The following is a 17,004-nucleotide window of genomic DNA, read 5'->3' as shown; positions in this document are numbered from 1 at the left end:
GCGGCCGACGTGGTTAGGGACTGCAGAGAGATGTCGAGCAGTTGTATCCTGGCGCTAGAAACAACCCTTGGGCGATCGGACGCTGATCAGCACTGGCTGCACTCATTATCAGTCAGCGCATCTATGTGCGTACTGTGGTCTCTTGCTGCTTAGTGTGCCTCGCTATGTCTCCATGCTTGCCAGTGAGTAAAGAGGGTCCCCTTATGAATGTAGGTTACGCTGATATACCTCTGTCAAATCCCACCGGAGTCATCCACAAATTCATACTAATGCTGGTGAAAGACAGTTCGAGTGATGGATTACTACATGCAAACACGCTGCACAGCGAATTCCATGCTGCCAATCAGTAACATACCGTCTGGACGCCGGTACTATCCTCGATGGATGTGCCATGCCATTGGGATATTTATTGCCTGGTAGGTCACGGTGAGTGGAACATGTATCGCGTTCACAGCCAGGAAGCTTACGTCTGGCTCCTGTTCCACTTGTAGATAGCTCTAAGCTCAGGTGTGCTTCGGGTGGTCAAGCGGCACCTATGTCAGACCTCAGCATGCGACTATAGTATTCGTATGAGACCGTTCACCTCGAGTATCACGTCCCGCAGAGCCCCCTGAAGCCCATCGAACACCTCGCGGAGGCACTTCATACCCTCTGCGAAGCATCGCGAACAGCTCCCTAGAAGGCGAAATGTATCCGCAATCATCTTCTCGGGAACGTGCAGCGCGAAGACGTTCTGAAGGTCCTCGGTGTTCTTCGCCAGCTCCCGGAGGACGTACGCGTCGTCAATGCGCACGTATCTGCTCCCGCCGCCGTCCGAGTCTGGGCTGTAGTAGCGGTAGTGGTCGTGCCCCATGCGGCACCACTCCGCCGTGAGGTAAATCCCTTTCCGATCTTCGCGTTTATGCCAATGTCCCGAGTCACAGCTGTCCAGCGTGAGGCCCATATCGTTCGCGAAGCTCCATCCATCGGGGTTCATCAGGTACTGCACGACCGCCGCGCGGACCCTCGCCCGATACCCAAGAAGCCGATACAGGCTCGCGGGCGAGATGTCGTGCAGCCCGCACGGCAGGTCCGCGCCCAGCGGCTCCCGCAGACTCGTGCGCGCGGCCACCTCCGCGGCCTCGGGCAGATTGAGATCGCTCGCGATCGCGAACGCGTACAGCGCCTTCCACGGATCGTCGAGGACCGTGGCGTGCTGCATGAGGAGCTTGCCAATCCGGGGGATCGCCCATTGCATATTGTATCTGCGTGCGGCTTGTACGATGGGTCGGATTGCGTCCATCTCAACGACAGGGTCTGCCATGGGGTAGCACAGCCGGAGCAGCGGTTCGACGACGGTACTCGGCTCGATGAGATCTAGGATGGGGAGTGCTGGGGACGCAATTTTTGCGTGCCTAGGTGCGGAAGAGCCTGGGGGGCTCATTGGCTGGGGGAGTGTAACTAAGTCGGCGAAGACGGAGGAAGCTTCGGAGAGCACGGCTTTGTGGACGCGGTATTCGATCCCGTCGGTAGCGCGGAGGATGATGTCTGCAGTGCCCTTCGTGAACGGATGGGAAGGCTTGGCTGTGGTCGACATGACGGGAGGAGGTGTCAGTGAGTCGTTGGACGCGAGGTGCGCATGAGGCCTTGCGTGCACTGCGGTACTTCGCGGCTTCTGCGCTCGATGCTCATAGAATTTGGATTCCGGGAGAAGCCTCCGGTGCGCGTGGCGGCGGTAATCTCACGAAGTAGGTTTTCATGGGTGGCGAAACCACGCTCCAAAGATTACTGAAACAGCATTACTTGGGGGTATATCGATACATGACCTGAGGTCTATGATACATCCTGTCGTACATCCTCGCAATTACATCCGGATTAGACTCAGAAACCAGCGGGCTTGTTCAGCTCCTGCTGTGTCTGGCCCTTGTCATGGCGCACATTGCCTGCAACGTTCTCATTAGCACGCCATGCACGCACTCGGAAAGATTGTCAGAACTCACCAGACATCTCCTGCTGCCTGTCGCCCGTGACGGCACCGACGACGGTGTCCACCTTGCCCGCGACGCGGTCGACGGTGCCCTCGACGTAGTTCTTCGCCTGGGCGGCGTCGTACTCGGCCTCGCCCTCGACGTGCTCTTCCCGCCCGGACTGCTTCCAGGACTGGGCGCCGGTCAGGTCGCCGATCGTCTCGACGGCCGTGCCCTTGAGCGAGTGGTACTGGCCCGTGGTCTTGCTGCAAAAAGTATGTCAGAGACATATCGATGGTGAGGTAGACGAGAGGGACGTACTTGGGCTCGTCAGTGTTGGCCTTGTATCCGGACATAGTGAGTGATTTGTAGAAGTGGGTCGTGAAAGTGGTGGTGTGGGAGGATGAGAGATGTGGAGAACAAAGTTCGGTAGTGGGGTCTCCATTGCGAGACGTGCCAAGCTTTTATATGTTAGCCAGGGCAAGGGCGAGAGACACGTGAGTCGGAGGTACACGTCTGGAGTCCATGACGTGGTACGCAAGCTGTACAGGTACTGCGGCCGATGGAGGTACGCCCCACTCACTGACGCAACAGTAGACCGACCTGGTCTGGAACGCCACCGACGTCGCGAGCAAGTACGAGACACCTGCTCTATGGGGGAGGTCAGTGACGTCGTCCACCAGGTCGCGGTGGCGTCGCGGGCGCAATGACACCCTCTCCTCCAGATCCCATCGCCCGATCTGGCGTTCCATACGCTCTGACGTCACCACGTCGCGTTCCCTCTCCCTCCGTCGCGGGCGACAAGTCCCGCCCGCCCGAGTATATATATAAGGCGCGCCGTCTGCGCTGCTGTCCCTCATCAAATCATCCACGATTTCCACACACCCACACTCATCCACACTCACACCCAACCACTTAACTTCACATCCATCATCATGTCCTACAACACCAACGGCGAGCCCAAGTACGTCGCCTCCCCATGCCCTGCACCGAGCTATGCTGACGCGCACACGCGCCCTTCTCTAGCAAGACCACCGGCCAGTACCACTCCGTGAAGGGCAACGTCGTCGAGACGATCGGCAACCTCACCGGTGCCTCCACCTGGACGCAGTCCGGCAAGGAGGAGCACGCCCAGGGCGAGACCGAGTACAAGGCCGCCCAGGCCAAGGGCTACGCGGAAGGCACCATGGACCGCGTCGGCGGCAAGAAGGACGCCGTCGTCGGCGCCGTCACCGGCGACCGCTCGCACGCTCGCAGGAGGCTGCAGGTGTGTAGCGCAACATCCGAGTATCGTTTGAAGGCCAGTGCTGACTTGTGGGTCCCTTCTAGGCAACGTCCGTCATGACAAGGGCGAGACGCAGCAGGAGTTCAACAAGAACGCCTAAGCGGTCGATTTGTTCTCCCATCCGGCGCCGTCCTGCTTGTATGATAACCCTGTATAATCAACAACTATAATGTATCCTTAGCATCTACAACACCTTTTCTTGAACTGATCGCATGACGTCCATGCGTGAATGCGCGAATGCTGCTGCTTTCCATGGTCATTAGACATGGCTATGATGGATACATACAAACGTCACCACGTAGATAGGCAGACGTACCTATCCGATAGAATCGTATGCATTGGCGAAGCAAGGACAAGCGAATTCAAGCAAGGGCGGCGTCTCGCAAAGCAGCCCAGCAAAGAGGATATGCAAACTCGCTGTAGCCCCAACGTGATGAATAGTTTGTACCGCCAACCGATGTTCCAGTGGCGTCGAATGGCAACCTCGAGGTAATGGAGGCCTTGAAGGTGCGCGTCGGATTGAAGAGTCGTCGAAAGCTTTGGATACGTAGGGGCCGGATTGTATACGCCAGTGGCGGACGAATCCTTTGCGATCGATAGTCTTCGAACCTAACGTAATCATCAACGCTTTGACCTGCGATAGCGAGCTGCAAAAGGTAGCTTACCATCAGCAACAACTACGACAATGCGGCTCACAAGCACATGGCGGTGATGGCGCCAGGGCGCAAGGCCGCCGACCTATGGCGACCAAGCGGCCTCCCGAGTCCCCAGTCCCCACGCCTCTCGCTTTGTCCCGACGCGGCAACGTGACCTGAGCTACCCATGTCAATGCGTTCCAGGGTGACCATCCCGCCGTCTATAAAGCGCGGCGCAGCGCGCCCTCCCCTCCCACATCGGTCGCTCACACTACCATAGGCCCACAGCGCGACACCCCAAAGCAACCATTCAGGTGCGCCACTGTCGACTCGAGCTCGCGCGTGGGGAGACGCTAACCTAGCTGTGGCCATTTCAGTCCCATATTTCTCGGATCTATACTCCACCATCAACGCCCGCGATGCAATACAGCACCCCATTCGCAACCGCCTTTGCCAGCGGCACTGCCAAGGCCTCGTCTACGACTGCCGAGACCTTCTTCAGCGTCCTAGCCACGAACCTCCACCAACCACGACGAGCGATCGACGCGCCGGAGTGGGACCCCTCGCGGGACGAAGTAGTCCGACCCACGGTGAGCCCCTCATCCGCCCTCGACGCGCGCAGAGATACTGACGGTGCGTCCGACGTTAGGCCCCTGGCCGCTGGGGAGCAGTCGGTGGTGAACTACGCGCGAACCGCGACAGCGCGGCGCGCCCTCAGATAACCTCTACGCCTGGGCGATGGGGCCTTGCGCACTTTCAGTTCCCCACCAAAAACGCCCTTCCTGCGCCTGATGCACCAGGGGCGGCCGCGTGGTGGGCAAGCCTGGTACCGCTGAAGAAGTACGCGCCAGTCGACAGGAAGAAGCTCCGGGAGGAGGCGTACCAACTCACGGAGTCTTTCAACCCGTTCAACCCGAACAATATCGCGGCCGGGGAGGTGCGTCCTTCCTGCGGCTAAACAGGTGTTCACGATGTCTAACCTTCCATGTGCGCCGTAGACCCGCCCACAGGAGGAGGCCAAGGCGGCTAACAGGGCCAGACGATGCCCGCGCGAAGCGATGGAGGAACTCACAGAAGAGTTCAACCCCTTCGACCGTTTGGACGTAGCCGTTGATGTCGCCGCAGAGGTATGTCGCTACCTCCAGTTGTTCGGTTTGAATGACACCCTGACGTCCGCGGTCGTGCAGGCGAGGTTCGCGAGCGGACATGCATCGGCGGGTGACGTGAACAGCGCCACATCGGTCGACGACGCGGTCTCCCTGTCTCGCGTCGGGATCCACGCATCTTCCTCAGCGACGCCCGAGACTGCGCTCATCACAGATCGTGTGGTGACCCCACCGCTGGACGCGCAGAAAGCAGCAGCGACCTGCGAGTCCTCGCCGGAGTCGTCCACCTCTTCCAGAACCACAGCCAGCTCGCGGTGGTCCACGCCGCAGGACTATCCGGCGACGCATCTCCAGGAGCACGGCCGCCGCGCGACCCACTGGTCTATGGTGCACGCGCTCGAGGCGTCGCTGAAGCGCCGCGCGACCGTGCAGACGTCCCCGCTCGGGAAGTTGGCACGGCTCGGAGGCGCGGAGAAAGAGCGCGAGTATCGCGGCCTTCCTGGCGGAGCCGGCGCCGTGGAGTTCTCCTTCCTCGACGACGATTAGACGGGAGGAGGAACAGACCGAACTCACGGGGTGTTGGGTCCGTGTTCGGGTGTATTTGTGGTCGGGCTTGAGATTGTATCACCATAAAATTGGGAACCTTTGCTCTCCTGAGCGGAAGCTTCGTTTTACTACTGGTGCCGATTGTGTGCTTGGCTAGCAGGAAGCAGCTCCGAGCGCGTGGGGTTTCATATTAGTGTGATCGTCCTCCCCTCCTCGACAAGATCATACATCGTCTACCTAGGGGAGACAAGGGTTTCAGCGAGATCTCAAGATAGCAGAAGCCTATGTGGGGCGAGCCATGCGCGAGCCACTAGAGTGATTACAGTGCTCTTGAGAGAGGTTCCAAGGTGAGGAGTACAGAGAAAGAGGTGCAGCATGAGAATACAGAAGGTCATTACCTCTAGAGTCTGTTGAGGGGAAGAGACAGAGAGGTGTCGACAAGGCGTCGGAGTCGACGCCCTCTGCAAGACACGTCGCGGGGGTTCGGCGCCTGACGTGATATATCGACGTGCAAAGGTCACTCCATATCGGCCGCCTGGCGAAATGGCATCGCGTCTGACTACGAATCAGGAGATTGCAGGTTCGACCCCTGCGGTGGTCATTTTGCGTCTATTGCCTCCCGCGAAGTACTCAAAGTACTGTGAATTTTATCGCTCATAGAGTATTGATCGTATCTGTAGTACTTCGACACCATGAAAAACTATCTGGTGGTGAATGCGTTGACAGTGACCAGCCAGAGTACGATAATCATCAGACTGTATGTAGGAGCACAAGACCAGGGCTCCCGATCACGAGGCGCTCCCTCGATACTTCGGCAGAGCCTTTGGATTTACTGCTGCACAAAATGTACTTGCTGGCAACGTACGGCAAAATAGACTGAAGGCCTACGAAGCTGAGCAAAACGTGAGTCGGCCCAGGATCGAACTGAGGACCTTCTGTGTGTTAGACAGATGCGATAACCAACTACGCCACCGACCCGATAAACGCTTGACTTACCTTGCTAACTCGATCGCGGTAGCTGGACAAATCTCATCAAGAGTCCACGTCGACTTGCGCAGCCTGGGTGCTCAAGAAGAAAATATCGGTGCCATATTCCGTCTTGGGGGAGCATGGATGTATTAGGGCGAGATCCCCACCCTGTGCAAGTAAGTACACTGCCAGGGCTATTCGCCGTGAAATAGACTCACCTGTCCCTCTCGCGAGATCCGCCCATCTGTGAAGTGTACGAGTCGCCCGGAAGTTTCATGAGTCTGCCGGACATGTCGCCCGGTCGATATTGGGGAGGCACATGTGGGCCGTCGTTGAAAGCCCTTTCGCGTTGTCCAGGTGCGCACGGTATGTACACGCGCGAAACGGCGGCCATATCCCCCCTATGACTTGCTTCCTTCGGCCAAGATATGCTCATATCCGGGACCGTGGGCGTCGCAACGCACAGTATGCACGGCATACTCGCCGCCAATATTTGCCGTGCGAGTCCAATAGGATTGGCGGCGCGATGCCGGCATGCTGTAGTCGCGACTCGGTCGTCCTCGAGACCCTGAGGACCCGCACGACGCGGGCGAGGATCGACATATCTGTGCATGGTAGCGGCGGTTCCCTGTAGATCCGCAACCGAACACAGTACGGGATTTCGTGCCGGAGAGTCTATTGCCCACGGTTCCCTGTAAACCCTCTATAGGTGTAAAACGTGAGTGATTCTGATATTATGAACTTTATCACGAAGATGAGAGCACATTACTTGATCATGGCGGGATCGAGTGCAGCGCGTTGCTCGCAACTCGTCTTCGCCGGGAAATGAAAGTGGGAAGACGGTTGGCTCGCGGTAGGACAACGGGCATCGTGTTCGTGATAACGAGAAGCCGCGGCGCGTGGGCGCACACGTTGGCCGAGCTCCGGCGGTCGAAATGCGGTAGCAGCAGCGCCCCCTTTGCGTCCTGCAGGACCCGATCAACATAGTGAAGGTGGCGGATGGTAGTGTGAAGCACGCAAGAAGACTCGGAGCGTGCTTGTTGCGTGATACGACCAATGTAAATGGTCAATGATATGTCAAAAGGCCGTGTTACCATGTCTGCCAACGAGATGGAATACAACATTGACGGGAAATCCGGAAAGATGACTTCCTTTACGACAGGTTTCTCGCAATGCTGATGGTCCTATATGGCAGTATGCCTGATAATCATACCAATAGCTACTTGCGCGCAAGATGTGCCGGATGGCTTGGACACGGAGGCGACCGAGGTGTTGAAGAGGTTGATGCGCCGCTGATTTTTCAACAAATCGTGTGTCGGACCTCGGTCAACACTCGCCGCGCAGAGGATCTAACGGGGAAGAGGGTGACCTGATCCCAGGCCGAGTCTTGACTCTTGAGAGACCAATGTATACCGCATTGGCAGCCCTCCCACATCCCTCAGAGAAATGAAGGGGCGCCAGGAACGCGCACATGGATGAGTTGGAGCAACGGGACCGAGAAGCAGAGGAGAGCTGTGTTACGCACCACTTGTTATCGAGCGCGAGTGTGCTCCCCGTGCAAAGCAGGCACAAAGTTTTCATGGAGCGGCGTCTCGTCCCGGCGCGCGAAGTTCATCATGATTTCAAAGTGCAACGGGTGTTCCCACCGGTGCACTGCAGCCCGCAGTCCAGCAGCTGGAGCAATTGAGTAATGTCCCATCCGGACAGGAACGAGAGAGACATGCAAGGCTCTGCGGAGGAATGAGCGGCGGTTCCAGGTTTGTACGAACGGCTGTGGCCGTGGGCAGAGCGGTGTAAGCGTGGCGCTTCCTAATCAAGGCAAAATTGGAAGGGCGCGCAACAACGTGCTAGCGCTCACATCTACTTTTACCACCGTCCGGCGCTCGGGATGCGCCTTGCGGTTTGTCGATCCCGCGAATCGCGTAGTCCAAGAGCTTGGCTTTGTCGGGTGTGTCAAAGCCAAAATTCGGGAAGGGGGGGGCGGAGGTACGTCGGTGCCGGGTCGAGCAGCCAATGCGGGGCGCAGTCGCCTGCGCAACGGCAAGGACCAGAGTGCGGGGTGGCTGTGCCGCAATCGATAAGCGGGCGGGCAGCGCGTTGTCTCCTGCGACGCCCAAACGCCCCTTACACGGTGTCTATGGACACGAACAAGGCGGACGGTGTGAACGGCGAGTGAGAGGAGGACAATGGGGGAGTTCAAGAGCAATTGTCGAGCGTTGTTTGGGCGCGAAGGAGGACAAAAGGTGTTCCGGAGACGCGTGGGAAAGCGCATAGAGACGGAAGAAGGAAGGGTGTCGGCCCCAAAACGCATGTGGCCGGTTGATGGCCAGGGCAAGCACAAGCACTCGCCTTTTTATACAGAACATCTCTTCAGTTCTCTCCTTCATCTCTCCGCCCCGCCCCGTCCCTCCTTCAACCCGTCCCCTCCTTCACCATGTTCCGCTCCCTCGCTGCCCTCGTCCTCGCGCTCGCTGCGACCTCGTCCGCCTTTGTCCCCAACCACAGCGCGCACCACCGCAGGCACAACAAAGTCGGCAGCGTCTCCTACGTCCCCCGGAGCACCGCCTACAAGCTCGCAGACCGCTTTGAGGGCCAGAGTTTCTTTGAGTGAGTTCTCGTTTCCTTTGCTCCCTCCGAGGTGTTCGTTGGTGGCGGTAGAGTTTGCACATTGCGAACGAGCGCCCAACGCGCCTCGCCGGCGCCTGGTTGAGTGATTACTGACACTTTCTCTTCCAGCGGCTGGGATTTCTTCACCGACGCCGACCCCACCAACGGTCTCGTCAACTATGTCAGCGGAGATGCCGCGTCCAAGCTCGCGTACGTCCAGGACGACGGTACTGCTGTGATTGCTGTCGACGACACTTCCGACGTCGCTGCCGGCGGCAAGCGCAACTCCATCCGCATTAGCAGCAAGAAGTCCTGGGAGCGCGGTCTCTTCATCGCCGACATCTACTCTATGCCCCACGGCTGTGGTGTCTGGCCCGCGTACTGGTCCCTTGGCAACGCCAAGTCGTGGCCGAACGCCGGTGAAATCGACATCATTGGTATGTGCAGTCCAGACTGCTCTCGGCCGCGCTCTGACCATATGTTTCTACCACAGAGGGCGTGAACAACAACATGCAGAACCAGGTGACGCTCCACAGCGGCGCCGGCTGCGTGCTCGACAAGGCGACGGACGCGCTCTCCAACCTCCTCGGCACGTCCTGCGAGTCCTCGAACGGGAACAACGCGGGGTGCGCGTGGCAGCAGAAGGAGAACAGCACGTTCGGGCACCTCTTCAACATGCAGGCCGGCGGCGTGTACGCGCACACGCTCGAGTCCGACGCGATCTCCGTCTGGTACTTCCCGCGCGACAGCATCCCCGCGGACATCACCTCGCAGACGCCCGACCCGTCGACGTGGGGCACGCCCACCGCGCTCTTCCCGAACACGCAGTGCGACATCATGTCCCACTTCCTCGCCCAGAACCTGATCTTCGACATCACCCTCTGCGGTGACTGGGCGGGCCCCGCGTACGAGAGCTCGGGCTGCCCCGGCACCTGCGCGTCTGCGATCGCGGACAAGTCCAACTTCAACGGTGCGTCCATCATGTTTCGTGGTGCTGCTGCGGACGTGCGCTGATTGATATGTTTGTGTTTGCAGTCGCGCAGTGGAAGATCGCTTCCGTCTCCGTATACCAATAGACGGCTCCCTAGACTCGCATACCCGCACACGCACGCCCCCCAACGCACGCCGCATCGCACGCACGCACATCCGCTCTCCCGCATAGTCTGTCTTTTCCTTGCTACGTTACGCTCCTATACTCGCCCGCCCCCCGCCGGCCGTTTCCCCTTCTCGCTCTCTGTTCTCCCGGGGCGGGCCACATTGTACAAACCAAATCTGCTAGACACGCGCCCCGTGCGGGCGCGTCTTCCGCGATGCTCGTGTAGTGCTACGTACGTCTTTCCCTAGTACCCTCTGGATAGACCGCCTGTGCGCTGCCGTCAATACTCGCTCGCTTTTCCCTCCCGACGCGTCCGCACGCGGGGCCGCGCCCCGGTGACGAACCTGTGCCCTCCCAGCGAGCCGCTCCTTCGTCCTGGGTGCTACGCGCCGTCGGCTGTTATCTTTAGGGCCCGCTTATACCGTTATACGTCGCTTATTGCCACTACTCTTCCCCATCGTCATCGGTTTCCTTGGGTCGGGGGTCCGCCGTGCGGGTCTCTGCTGATCGTCGTGTACGTCACGCTCCCGTTCTCTGTGTAGCACATTCATTCATTGTACGCAATATACACACGTTGCACTCGTCTCTAAAACCCTGCCCTCTGAGTGCCCCCTTCAAGGCAGTAAAGCTCTTGCTACGCCAAGAGCCTTCGTTGCTAGTGGCGCCCAATTAAGAGGGCAACGGCGCCACAGCGAACCCCGTCGAAGCCTACAACCGAGACCCACCGCAGCGCACTAGACTATGGCTGCAGTGTTCATGCGGACCCCCATGCATGAACGGGACCGGAGTCCGGGGAGGGCGCAGGTCGAAACTGGGGGTGGGGACGGGTATACATGAAGCAGAGCGTCGGGGGTATCTTCGTTCTTATATACCTCCCCCCATGCCGGTCCCCCAGTTAATTTAGTCGAATCGTGCCGTGCGCGATCCGACACTAGAAGCGCGGAAGTGATACTGGCGACGGCTGTCAGGGTGCGGCGGGATGCTGAGAGTTCTTGCACCGGCCTCATGGAATTACGCCTGCGGTCCTTGCGATCCGTCTGGGAGCGCTTTTCAAGTATGTCTTGTCTGACAGCTGACGATGGACTTGAGACTGGCGACAGGAGATGGGGAGGTCGTGCTTCGGCTTGGGTATTTCGCAGGCGGCATTGGACGAGGCAGACGACGGGCTGTGTGCGACGTACGTGCGGGTATGCAAAGGAATGTGATGGCGTCATTGCATCCTATCGTTATATGCGTCTTCTCCGCTTCGTCCGGCATGTGGAATGCGGCATGACTGAGGAAGAGTGATGGTACGGCGATGCATAGACCGCAGTGATATGGCGGAGGGTATGTAAGACTGTCGTCCTGCCTAGCTCGCTTGTCAGTACCAGAACATCACTAGTTCGGAGACACTGAGCGCCGGGTGCATACCAGTACACACTTACGCTACCAGACGCTACCGCATCTATTGCGCAGTCACGCGCTGCGGGCATAGAGCCCAGAAGGTGTGTTTCCCAAAAGAACGGTACGCACCGCGCACAGGTTCGCTGCCTTGGAGCAAATCGGCATCGGTCCGTTGAGTGGGTTCGCGAAGCCGGCGGGTAAAGACTACCGGATGGTAGCATGTCCAGAAGGTAATTATGGTGCATGGTTGACGCCAAAGAAGTCGTTGGTTGATCCTGCCATCCAAGTGCGCTATCGAGGTTACTCAATCTTGACACAGTCAATGATTGGTAACACGATAGTGGGCCCGAGGAGACGTACCTATGTTAATGGCTCATGCATCGATTATGTCTCTAGATGAGGATGCCAAAGACCAGTGATGCTGCTACCATGGGATATCCTTAAAAAAGTCTGATCAGGTTGCGTACCAATGTACAGCCCGAGTTCATAGAACTGCCGCAATCTGCCAAACCTGTCATATTAACAGCAAACTGAGGTGAGTGCAGCCAGTGAGTGCAGCCAACAAAGCGTTCCTTCACGCCCTATCATCAGCCACAGAAGGGAAGAGGCAGTGGTCGCGACGTACCACGGTAAATGGTAAGCTCCCGGCCACATCTCCGACGTGCACGCCGTTCCCGCACCGCACACGTACACATGGCGCGTTGCCTCCGAGTCGTTTCTCGCAAGTGAGTTCATACTATACACGGAATACATTCAGCCTACAATCCCAGCTACAACTCGCCAACACGCCCTCCTCGTACAACGACCACCCACAGCCGATGACGAACTCGGTGTGCGGGTCGTGGATATAAAGAAGGTGCTTCCCGCCCGGCGGGGGTGTCGTCGTCCATCTATTAAACAACTCAGTCACGTTCGCCCGCACAATGCTTGGAAGACAATCCAGGACGTACACTCTGCAAGTCATGTCGTATCCTGCGCTCGCAATCATGTCCGCGCGGTGCGGACTCCACTGGATCTTCCGCACGGCAAGCTCGTGCCCCATAAGCTGCGTCTCGCACGCGCCGCCGACCGCCGGGTTCTGCGCGGCCTCAGGGCCTAGCTTGACCATGCGGCAGTCCCACACCTTGATAGCCTTGTCCACGCCCGCGCTCGCGAGCACGAACGGCCGATACTTGTTCCAGTCGAGCGAGAGCACCTCTGTGCCGGACGCGGGCACGGTGAGTGCGGCAGCTGTGAGGGGTGCGGTGAAGTTGTTAGTGGTGGGCCCGGATGGCGTGTATGCTGGGGCGCGGAGGTCAAATATCTTGACGGTGCCATCGGTAGAGCACGTCGCGATCAGGTCGGGCTGGTGGGGGGAGAAAGCAGCTTGGTATACGCAGGATTGGTGTGCGTGTATGGTCGTTATTGACCGTGGTCGGTCTGGCGTCCACTGCGCTAGGTCAGGAAACGCTTCCACAGAGTGCTGCGTGCACACTCACCAGTTTCACCGTGCCATCCCATGAAGACGAGATGAATTGGTCCTTATTGATGTTTGACCAGTCGACGGAGAACACTTCGCGTGTGTGCTCGTGCCATGCGCGTATTGGCAGGTCCTACAGGGGCTTGCGGCACTTTGGATCTGGTGCACTGATTACGGAGCGAGAATGGCCTACGTTGATCATGACATCCCATAGCTTGAGCGAGCCATCCCCGGACGCGGACACAAGCTGGTTCTCGTGGATTTCTGACCATGCGACATCGTACAAGCCATCCTGTGTCTCGTAACTGACCTCACTCAGATGGAGACCAAACATAGGTCGCCTTCAAGTACTCACAACTTGTCTATCGAAAGGCCGGGCACGCCTCCGGGGCCAGGTCCGACAGAGACGAGGTGCAGCCTCCCGTTCCCCACGAGACCGTAGTTAGCAGACGAGGCTAGCGCAACGCGATTGCTGTGAAACGGAGACCAAGCAAGCCCATAGTGCGGAAACCCAGGCGTAGAGAGCACAGCGGGTGGTGGCCTGTTCATCGTGGTCGATGTCGGGGAGCAAGCGAGGGCGGAGCGCTGGGCGGGTGCGGGGAAGAAGCGCGGCGAGTGCGGGCGGTTGTATCACATGCGTGTCTCTGTTCCTACCATCCCGGACGCCGTCCTCCGGGCTGCAGCCCAGACACCCACTGTCTCTCCCGCCGTAGCTGTCGACCGCATCGCCCGCTTCTTCGAGCATGGACATGTCGCTGTTCTCACTGGCGCAGGGGTCAGCGTGGACTCGGGAATCCGCGCGTACCGAGGGGAGAAGGGCAGCTACTTGAACCCGAATTACAAGTGCGTCATTTCTTGCGCTGCAAGGAGTACTATGCGCGACTGATAGTAGCAAAGACCCATCTTCGTATGTTCTCTTGACTGTCTTCAATGTGCAGAGGCTGAAGTCCTGTTAGTACCATGAGCTCATGGAGGCGACACCGAGGGGAGCGAGCTTCCGGTACGTTTTGCATTACTCATCTAGGTCGGCGTTGCGGGATTTGACCGGTCAGTGTACAGACAGCGATATTGGTACATTCAATGTTCTAAACCCATTACAATGAGTCTTCTTACGCCTCTGCCCATAGGCTACGCTCGTACCTGGGCTACCCACCCGTCCGCGATGCCCAACCCAATCCTACTCACTTCGCCCTTGCCGCGCTGCAGTACGCGTCCGTCGCGCCCCATATAATCACGCAGAACGTGGATGGCCTTCACCACAAAGCCATCCGTACCGCCTGGGACGATGCCAGACGAGCGGAAGGAATCCTGGAACTGCATGGGACCCTACATGTGCGTCTAAGCCGGGGCGCTTCCGCTACCCTGGGCTAACATGCGTCTCGAACCGAAGAGTGTCAAATGCTCTCATGGACATCCAGTGGACAGACAAGGGTTTCAGGACATGATTGGCGTGGCGAATCCCCAATGGAAGGCCTACGCGGAGCAGCTGGAGCGGTCCGACTCGCGACCGAGGACGAACCCTGATGGTGATGTATGCAGCACTTGGCACACAGTCGTATACAAGTGTATGTTGTTTACGATCGTTGTTTATAGGTTGTTCTACCGGAGGGCACACGGTATGACCAATTCGTCGTCCCCGAGTGCACCCGCTGCCTGCAGGAGAACCGCCATAATTCGATGGTAAATCGCTCGCGTCTTTTCTGCGTTAACGCTGAATACTTACCGTATCCGACAGCTCAAGCCTGAGGTCATTTTCTTCGGGGAGTCGATATCCGCTCAAGTGAAGGACAAGTCGTGAGTGCCCTCCCCGCTACATTCAGTCGAATTTGCCAGCTTCAACGCAGTCCCTTGCCGCAGCTTTGAGATTGTGGATACGCATGAAAGGTTGTTCATAGTGGGCACCACTCTGGCGACGTTCTCGGCGTATAGGTAGGCACTTACTTCCCGCATTCTTCTAAGATACATACCCTCAGCCTGTGTCAACCATTGCGCTCCGTAGGTTAGTCAAGCATGCGATTGAGAAGCGTAAGCCTGTCCTGGTGCTTAACATCGGCCCGACGCGCGCGCACGAGCTCGCGGGCATCGAGATCATCGAGCTGCCCGCGGGCGCGATCTTCCGGGAGGTCGTTAAGCGCGTCTTGTACGTGCATCCTACTTCAACATATTTTCCTCATATCTTACGCCTGACCGTTCGTCCACAGAGGAAGTACAGCTGAACGTGACCCTGTCATTTCGAGGTTACTTACGAGCGGCATTGTGAAGACTCCACCTGACGACTATGACGACCCCATACCGTGACCCACCGGTCGTTAGATGTGCAATTCTTTCCACCCTCCGTTCTTCTCATACACATTTCGGATTTGATAGAGTCAAATGTATTATACAGCAACCACTAGTCGAGAATGTGTAAATGGGTGATGTTTACGTGCCATCGGGGCGTCGCTACTGTATTCCGTGTATATGTACAGGACAAGGGGAAGTGTAAGTATGTGTGGGGGGTAGAACAAGCATTAGACAGATGTCCCGTATTTTATGTTCCGGGGTAATGGCACAACAGAGGGGGGATGTACAAGGTAGCTGGGACACGAGGGACGAAGTGCAGGATGAGGCGTACGTACAAACATGAAGCAGGCAGAGGTAAAATACGAACTTGAAGGTGATACATGACACATGTGACTGGGAGCGCGAAAGCAGGACAGCGTAACGATGAATGAATAAGGTACGTAAAAGGGATGAGGGTGGGGTGTTCATGATGCCCGATGGGGGCGCGAGGCAGGTTCGTCGATATCATCGAACCCTACACGAGTGCAGGATCGATTTGCATGTCGTCCCCATCCGAGTCATAGTCGGACTCGGGCTCGTGTGACCAGTCCCCATGCCATTGCGCGGGGGTGCGCAGGGCGAGCTTCATCGGGTCCACCTCTGGGGCACCAAAACAGACCGGCTGTCTCAGACGCGCCGGTGTCCACGCCTGCATCTGTTCCAGCAGGTCCGGATAGCTTGTACATGCTGGGACAGTGGCGATATCGGGATGCGCGATAGCCATGTACCCCGCGCACGTAGCGGGCGCATCCAGTGGCTGGGTCTCGAAATGCCGGCGCTGGTCTAGCCAAGGGGTCGTCGATGGAGATGGCGAGGGGGCGCGGGACGAGGCGGGCTCGCTCTTGACGGATAAACTCGTCCCCTCGGACGCGCCGTCCACAGTCAGCTCTGGGGTGCAGGATGTCTTGCGCCGCCCCTGTGCGTCGCCACCGCCCGTTCAGCTTGGGGACTCGTAGAATGGTGCGTAGGGGGAAAGGCTCACCAGGCTGCTCATCGCGCGCCTTGCCGCTGCGTCAGCGTCGGACCATTTCTTGCAGACGCCACGGTGCTTGGTCCAGTGCTGAGCGTCGTAGTTGTTCTTGTCCGACAACTTGATGCGTGCGCCGCACCGGTCGCACTGGACGGACTGTCCGCACGTCGGGCTGACATGACAGAGGGGATCCGCCTTGAGTTTCTCGTAGCGACGGCGTTCTCTGCGGGAAGAGACCACGAATCAGCCACTTCGCCCGTGGTGTGGCTGGGAACTTGGCACATACCTTTCCAGAGCGTCCGTACGCGCTTTCTTCTGGCGCGGTGTAAGGTTCTCGAGGACATCCGCCGAACGCTTCTTGGACGGGCTCTGCTCTCGGGCTTCGTCTTCGGCATGGTGGGGCAGGGGGACGGGTCCGCTACTAGCCAGACATCAGCCCGTTTATACCCCGAAGAGCACGAAAGCCGTTTACCTCGCCGGGAGCTCAAAGACCATTGGAGAGGACATTGTGGCGCAGGGTGGCGATCGGCGGCAAAGTCTGTGGCAAAGCAAAGTCAAGGACGCAAGGGGTGTCTGTGGGGGTGATGGTATGCGTCTGAGGGCACCCGGGGGCAGTCCCGCGTCTCTTAAGAGCAGATGGCCAGGGCAAAGCGTGCCGGCCACAGCGCGTGCACTCTTTG

The 17,004-nt window shown here is 58.3% G+C and overlaps 7 protein-coding genes and 2 non-coding genes across 9 annotated transcripts; 4 read left to right on the top strand and 5 right to left on the bottom strand.

The window, feature by feature from the left end:
- Window positions 1-1,234: 1,234 nt before the first annotated feature.
- TRAVEDRAFT_85177 (uncharacterized protein) lies at window positions 1,235-1,582 on the bottom strand (the record flags this gene model as incomplete). Its single annotated transcript, XM_008040590.1, has 1 exon — window positions 1,235-1,582. A coding segment is annotated over one exon (348 nt), but the record flags the coding sequence as incomplete, so codon positions are not given.
- A 205-nt stretch (window positions 1,583-1,787) lies between these two features.
- TRAVEDRAFT_29115 (mismatched base pair and cruciform DNA recognition protein) lies at window positions 1,788-2,317 on the bottom strand. The gene is made up of 3 exons (XM_008040001.1): window positions 2,268-2,317; window positions 1,980-2,212; window positions 1,788-1,922 (listed from the first exon to the last, which is right to left on the bottom strand). The coding sequence occupies exons 1-3, from the start codon at window positions 2,300-2,302 to the stop codon at window positions 1,861-1,863; spliced, it is 330 nt and encodes a 109-aa protein (XP_008038192.1). The 5' UTR covers window positions 2,303-2,317; the 3' UTR covers window positions 1,788-1,860.
- A 564-nt stretch (window positions 2,318-2,881) lies between these two features.
- On the top strand, window positions 2,882-3,331 carry TRAVEDRAFT_123616 (mismatched base pair and cruciform DNA recognition protein; the record flags this gene model as incomplete). The annotated part of the gene is made up of 3 exons (XM_008040589.1): window positions 2,882-2,910; window positions 2,973-3,217; window positions 3,276-3,331. The coding sequence occupies 3 exons, from the start codon at window positions 2,882-2,884 to the stop codon at window positions 3,329-3,331; spliced, it is 330 nt and encodes a 109-aa protein (XP_008038780.1).
- Window positions 3,332-6,047: 2,716 nt separating this feature from the next.
- TRAVEDRAFT_t102 lies at window positions 6,048-6,119 on the top strand. Its single transcript has one exon. It is a non-coding gene; the product is annotated as a tRNA-Arg (tRNA).
- Window positions 6,120-6,422: 303 nt separating this feature from the next.
- On the bottom strand, window positions 6,423-6,496 carry TRAVEDRAFT_t87. The gene has a single exon. It is a non-coding gene; the product is annotated as a tRNA-Val (tRNA).
- Window positions 6,497-8,883: 2,387 nt separating this feature from the next.
- On the top strand, window positions 8,884-10,784 carry TRAVEDRAFT_29114 (glycoside hydrolase family 16 protein). Its single transcript, XM_008040000.1, has 4 exons — window positions 8,884-9,094; window positions 9,224-9,531; window positions 9,588-10,064; window positions 10,130-10,784. The coding sequence occupies exons 1-4, from the start codon at window positions 8,922-8,924 to the stop codon at window positions 10,168-10,170; spliced, it is 999 nt and encodes a 332-aa protein (XP_008038191.1). The 5' UTR covers window positions 8,884-8,921; the 3' UTR covers window positions 10,171-10,784.
- A 1,486-nt stretch (window positions 10,785-12,270) lies between these two features.
- Window positions 12,271-13,586, bottom strand: TRAVEDRAFT_148764 (WD40 repeat-like protein). Its single transcript, XM_008040588.1, has 5 exons — window positions 13,388-13,586; window positions 13,226-13,337; window positions 13,052-13,165; window positions 12,524-13,002; window positions 12,271-12,463 (listed from the first exon to the last, which is right to left on the bottom strand). Exons 1-5 carry the CDS (start codon window positions 13,579-13,581, stop codon window positions 12,310-12,312), a joined length of 1,053 nt encoding a protein of 350 aa, XP_008038779.1. The 5' UTR covers window positions 13,582-13,586; the 3' UTR covers window positions 12,271-12,309.
- Window positions 13,587-13,666: 80 nt separating this feature from the next.
- TRAVEDRAFT_168134 (DHS-like NAD/FAD-binding domain-containing protein) lies at window positions 13,667-15,457 on the top strand (the record flags this gene model as incomplete). The annotated part of the gene is made up of 11 exons (XM_008040587.1): window positions 13,667-13,875; window positions 13,930-13,939; window positions 13,989-14,032; window positions 14,092-14,103; window positions 14,160-14,364; window positions 14,423-14,563; window positions 14,626-14,712; window positions 14,768-14,826; window positions 14,890-14,961; window positions 15,032-15,172; window positions 15,234-15,457. The coding sequence occupies 11 exons, from the start codon at window positions 13,667-13,669 to the stop codon at window positions 15,328-15,330; spliced, it is 1,077 nt and encodes a 358-aa protein (XP_008038778.1). The 3' UTR covers window positions 15,331-15,457.
- A 372-nt stretch (window positions 15,458-15,829) lies between these two features.
- TRAVEDRAFT_47694 (uncharacterized protein) lies at window positions 15,830-16,831 on the bottom strand (the record flags this gene model as incomplete). Its single annotated transcript, XM_008040170.1, has 4 exons — window positions 15,830-16,270; window positions 16,337-16,547; window positions 16,611-16,742; window positions 16,797-16,831. The coding sequence occupies 4 exons, from the start codon at window positions 16,829-16,831 to the stop codon at window positions 15,830-15,832; spliced, it is 819 nt and encodes a 272-aa protein (XP_008038361.1).
- Window positions 16,832-17,004: the final 173 nt, after the last annotated feature.

Source organism: Trametes versicolor (assembly GCF_000271585.1).
Source record: "Trametes versicolor FP-101664 SS1 unplaced genomic scaffold TRAVEscaffold_6, whole genome shotgun sequence".
Classification (NCBI taxonomy): Eukaryota; Fungi; Basidiomycota; class Agaricomycetes; order Polyporales; family Polyporaceae; genus Trametes; species Trametes versicolor.
The sequence above is the reverse complement of the archived record's forward strand: the minus strand, read 5'-3'. Positions and strand labels throughout refer to the sequence as shown.